General features: G+C 36.5%; 1 protein-coding gene across 1 annotated transcript; it reads left to right on the top strand.

Annotated features, from left to right (window-relative positions):
- Positions 1 to 3,294: 3,294 nt before the first annotated feature.
- Positions 3,295 to 4,224, top strand: LOC116638636 (olfactory receptor 4P4-like). Its single transcript, XM_032414743.1, has one exon. It carries the CDS (start codon positions 3,295 to 3,297, stop codon positions 4,222 to 4,224), a length of 930 nt encoding a protein of 309 aa, XP_032270634.1.
- The last annotated feature ends 1,769 nt before the right edge of the window (positions 4,225 to 5,993 follow it).

Consider the following 5,993-nt stretch of genomic DNA (forward strand, 5'->3'; position numbering starts at 1 on the left):
TAAAGGGAAAGTAGAAAATTTACCTTAAATGAAATACATTAAAGAATACACACACATCCAATGATAAAAACACTATGTGGGAATGGATGCATATGATTTCTTAACATAAGGACCAGAACTATGGTTGGATCCACAGATTATAGCAAAGGGAAAAAAAAATCTCAAATTGCATAAACAATAGAACTCAGTCACCAAGGAATTTTTAATGAGTGGAATTCTAACAACACACTGCACTTACCTTTTGTGTAGGGCATTTGTCATCCACCTGGAGAGCTGGCCAGGTAACTTGGATCTAAGAGGCTACTAACTGGTGAATTGATTACTTGGGGACAGAAAATAATTAACTCGAACTAAAAAAGCAACACCTTGGGAGGAAACAAAGGTACTTAGGATATAAACTTCACCTAAAATTTTACTTAGCATTTGAGCCTTGAGACCCTCAGGAATAATGTGGTGATACAAATACAGAGTGTATAAATTATGATTTGACTAATTTTGGAAAATGAAGTTTTGACTTCAAGCTTTTTTTCTGCAGGTGACCTCCTATCATTTATTTGAACGGAAGGTATGACAGGTGAGAGTAGTTACAAAAAATGCATGAATTTTGTAATTTTTTATGGATACTTTGGGGAATTAGAAAGTGAAATTCATCAGTAGCACTTGCTGAGTAGAGAAAAATTTCAAGTCAGAAACTTAAAATCATTCAAATAGTTAAAGAATGCTTGTGATTTCAATGAAGAGAGGACATAAAAACTGTAAAAGAAGAACACATTCAAAATAAGCGCAGAGGAAAAAATGTGAGTAATTTTTTCCATTATTCTGCAGAAATATGTAATAATAGCTTTTGAATAAAATATTTTTAACTACTATGTTAGGAAAACATTAATTAGCAGCTAATTTTAAAGTAGATTTTACTGTGAATTCTACAGTCTAAGGTTTTGGTTTAAGAAAGGACTAAATTCAAAGAGATCGTGGTTGTCTACTGAGGATAGAATCACATATTCTAGAAAAATAAGATCAAAATCATGTACTAATTCTGTCTATTAGATGCCTATACATTAAAAAAGGACAAATTATTACAACTTTAGGAAGATGGTCAGTAAAACATTGACTAATAATAATTTTAATTCTGCAAAAGACCTCATGATGGGATCATTGAAGCTAGTGCATTCATTCTACAGATAGGAAGTTTATATGCCAAGAGTATACTAGGCCCCAAATGTAAGGTGTGGAAGTATTAGGGCATGCACCCAAATAGTTTTCTCCTACCTATTTTTCTCACTTGGCCAATAGCTGAAGTTGCAATATCACCACTCATGCTTGAGAGAATAAGAAATATATTGCTTCCTAGAGAAGCACATGAGCTATACGTTTGTTTTCTTTCTAGAACTGGCTTATTTATTCCAGAATCCTGAACTGATTTGGTTTGTGGTTTTTCATGGAGACTTGAGTCTATCTTATAGTTCTGTGTTTCCTTTTACACATTTTCCATTTAAATTTGAGTGACTAAAATGGGACAATTATCCATTCAGGACGGATCCTGGTTTTGTCTGGAAGATTCAGAAATGTGTGCAAATTTCAGATTTGGAACAGCCAGAGTTCATGTTAAATTTATATTGTTGCTTCAGTATTTTCCTTTTGAGAGGCTGTAAAGTGTTTAGAAACACAGACACTGGAGTCAGAAAACTCAGGTTATAAACCCTACTTTGCTATATATACTAGTCATGTTACTATACACAAGTTCCTTAACCTCTATAAGCCTAAAATAATTTTATAAATAATCATAAAATTATAAGATAATTTTATTTTTCTTTGTGTACGTTAATTTCAACACAATAATACTGACGTGTGCAGTTTTTTTTTAAAGATTTTTCTCACCTATGATCAAAGCTGAGTCTCAGTGGTAGTCTGAATTATATAGAGCAAGATATATTTTTCTAGATTTCAAATGAAGAAAAAACTTCTTAAAAGAAAGTAACTGACATGCAAAGGTCATATCTGAAGTTAGTGTCTGAATTAAGACATGTAACAAGGGATTCCCCCAAAACTACAATGAATGATCAGACTATACACATGATTTTTAAATAATTTATTTATTTATTTTTCAAGATTATTTTTTTATTTATTTGAGAGAGAGAGAGAGAGAGAGAGAGCATGAGCAGAGGGAGAGGGAGAAACAGGCTCACCGCTGAGCAAGGAGCCGGATGCAGGACTCAGTCCTAGGACCCCGAGATCATGACCTGAGCCAAGGGCAGACGCTTAACCTACTGAGCCTCCCAGGTGCCCTACACATGATTTTTTAAAGGCATTAAAATATGTGGCAGTTAATCGAGGTAGCCTGATGTCTGTAAGGAAGTTGAATCAAGGACTGCCAGGCAGGCCATTAAGCATAGCTGTCTTCTGCACCAAGACAACTAGAGATTCAAGGAATATTTTTAGCAAACTCCTAATAAAGGCAGACAGATTGATGGAATGGCTTTGCCTGAGAACATTCCAAGACTTTCTTTACTTAGAGACTTAAAATTATGCAAAAGACTCTATGCTTGAGCAAGGATAAAGAACATATTTCAGGAATGTTTGATGAATAATTCAAGCCAATAGTATATTCAGCATTATATTTTATTCAAATTAAAATAGCCTCTTAACTTATTGGCTAATATCATATAATCTGATTTGGAGAATCATCAGAAGTTATTTCTTAATAATTTGTCCTTAATGAATTCAAGTTCTTAAAATTCCACTATGGAAATGAATATTTTTTTAAAATTCCATCTCTATTACAGTGTTATTATTCATTGTATGGGTGACCACGTTAACTTAGTAAGAGTTCAAGAGGAAATTTAAATAAGAATTGATTGAGAAGCCAGGTGTAAGGTCAGGGCTGAATCATGACCCTGAATCATGAAAGTACAGACATCATGAAGATATCTGGTCAGAATTGATCCTAAAATTATAAAAGTATTGGGTGGAACACATTGTTAAGCAATAAGTACCATGTTTTCAGTAGCATCCAAGACTCAATTGTGGATTGATCAAAGGCCCTCTTGTTGACTAAGGCAGACATTGATCACAATTTTCTGGTAGATTTAATGAAAATCTGCTAATTCAGTCTTCTTACCGGTCATTTTAATTGAATACTTGATTTTTATTCTCTGAGACACTGAATGAGGCATATTCAACCTAGTAAATTCCTTGAATAGGATATGATCATCCCTCTACTGAAGAAACCTTTCTAAATATGGCCTCATTAATTCTGTATTTCAGGTGATTCATGTATTCTATCTATGCTGGACCATGGATCAAAGCAATAATGTCACTGTATTTATTCTCTTGGGACTATCCAAAAACAGGAATATTGAAATCCTTTGTTTTGTATTATTTTTATTTTGCTACATCGCTATTTGGGTGGGAAACTTGCTCATAATGATTTCTATCATGTGCAGTCGGCTAATTGAGCAACCCATGTATTTTTTCCTTAATTACCTCTCCCTCTCCGACCTTTGCTACACATCCACTGTGACACCCAAACTAATGACTGACTTACTGGCAGAAAGGAAGACCATTTCCTACGGTAACTGCATGACACAACTCTTTACCACACATTTATTTGGAGGCGTGGAGATCTTCGTCCTCACAGGGATGGCCTATGACCGCTACGTGGCCATCTGCAAGCCCCTGCACTACACCGTCATCATGAGCAGCCAGAGGTGTAACTCAATCATCACAGCTTGCTGTACTGGGGCATTTATTCACTCTGCCAGTCAGTTCCTCCTCACCATCTTCCTACCCTTCTGTGGCCCCAATGAGATAGATCACTACTTCTGTGACGTGTATCCTTTACTGAAGCTGGCCTGCACTGACACATACAGAATTGGTCTCTTCGTAGTTGTTAATTCAGGCCTGATTGCTCTGGTGACTTTTGTGATTTTGATGGTGTCCTATTTCTTGATATTATACACCATCAGGGCTTACCCTGCAGAGAGCCGCGCCAAAGCTCTTTCCACCTGCACTTCCCATGTCACAGTCGTGGTTCTGTTTTTTGCACCTGCGCTATTCATTTACGTTCGACCAGCCACAACTTTCCCAGAAGACAAAGTGTTTGCTCTTTTCTACACCATCATTGGCCCCATGTTCAACCCTCTGATCTACACGCTGAGAAACACGGAGATGAAGAATGCCTTGAGGAACGTGTGGTGTGGTCATATACTCTTGGAAGGAAAGTAGATTTGAGGAAGCTTTTCTGATTTTCATGCAGCAGTTCTGTGAAACCCATGACTGTGAATAAGATCCATTCTTATCATCTGGACCCGCTGCTTGGAGAGGTAAGTGGGTAAGCAGGAAACACACCACCTCTGTTGTTTTATGTTTCATTCTGACACTTCCTCAACAAATTGAGTATAATTCTTATTCATATGCCTCTCCACCTGACATAGTCATTAAGAATTGTGCTTATAGGGACACCTGGGTGGCTCAGTCTGTTGCCTTCGGCTGGGGTGTGATCTCAGGTTCCTGTGATTGATTCCCAGCTTGGCAGGGAATCAGGTTCTCTCTCTCCCTCTGTGCTCTCTCTTTCTCTCTCTCAGATAAATGAATAAAATCTATGAAAAAAAAAAAAAGAATTGTGCTTATAGGGGCACCTGGGTGGCTCACTGGGTTGAGCATCAGACTCTCGATTTTAGCTCAGGTCATGATCTCAGGGTTCTGAGATGGAGCCCAGGCAGGGCTCCACACTCAGGCGGAGTCTGCCTGAGATTCTCTGTCTCCCTATCCCTCTCCATCTCCCTCCCCACCCTGCCCACACATTCTTGCTCTCTCTCTTTCTGTCTCTAAAATAAATAAATATTAAAAAAAGAATTGTGCTTATATGATATGAAATAACCAGATGATATCTTAAATATAAAAGATTATATCACCTATTGGCCATTGTGTCAAAAAAAAAGATAAAACAGACCATGCATTTTTTTCACACCATAAAATGCTAAAGAGCTGTAGAAAATAATACTTTCAATTTTTCAACTGTTTACTCAACTATGAACACAGAAAGTTGCACGTAACATTTACATACGGTTCATGTATTACCACAAATGGAGCAATAATATCTTGTAATCAGAAATCAGATTAAGAGTTAGAAATTACCAGTACACCTGAAGTCCTCACCATTTCTCTTTATAATAGCAACCTCCCTAAGGTGATTCATCTCTAAATCAATTAGTTTGACATACTTTTGTACTTTGTGGAAAAATAATGACCCAGATCATACTCTTAGTGTCTCTTCATTATGTTTGTGAGATTCATTCAAATACATGTTTTATGTATTTTCTGAGTGTTTTCATTGATCTATAGTATTTCATTGTATGAGTATGTAACAGCTAATTTATTTATTATCTTGTTGCTAGACATTTGGGTAGTTTCCCATTTAGGCCATTATGAATAGCACTGCTTTGAACATTCTTAAACATTTCTTTTGGTGAATATAAGTCTTCTATTGTTTCTTTAACATACTTTATATTATAACTAAGACTTAAAATGTTAAGATAGTGGTTGTATACCTGTGTTAATGTTCTTTCTTAATACATTACTGACATAAAATAAAATATATTAAATAAAAATTATTATCAATAGAAAAACGCTAGGGTGAGTGCAATAAGTGGTTTAGAAATACGTGAAACTTCTGGCACTTCTAGGACCCATGGTATGTAATATGTTAATTAATGCAAACCAACCTGTCTGTTATAGATATACAATTGTTAGAAAAAAGAGATCTCGTAGAAAGATAGTCCATACAACATAGCTCAGAAAAACTTCCAGGAATAGAGCATTAGCTTATGTTAACAAGATTAACACATAGGGGCGCCTGGGTGGCTCAGTCGTTAAGCGTCTGCCTTCGGCTCAGGTCATGATCCCAGGGTCCTGGGATCGAGCCCCACATCGGGCTCCCTGCTCAGTGGGGAGCCTGTTTCTCCCTCTCCCTCTGCCTGTTGCTCTGTCTACTT

This window comes from Phoca vitulina, unplaced genomic scaffold (assembly GCF_004348235.1).
Source record: "Phoca vitulina isolate PV1807 unplaced genomic scaffold, GSC_HSeal_1.0 scaffold16, whole genome shotgun sequence".
Classification (NCBI taxonomy): Eukaryota; Metazoa; Chordata; class Mammalia; order Carnivora; family Phocidae; genus Phoca; species Phoca vitulina.

Coding starts and splice junctions, on each gene's coding strand:
- LOC116638636 (XM_032414743.1), top strand. CDS start 3,295: ATGGATCAAAGCAATAATGTCACTGTATTTATTCTCTTGGGACTATCC.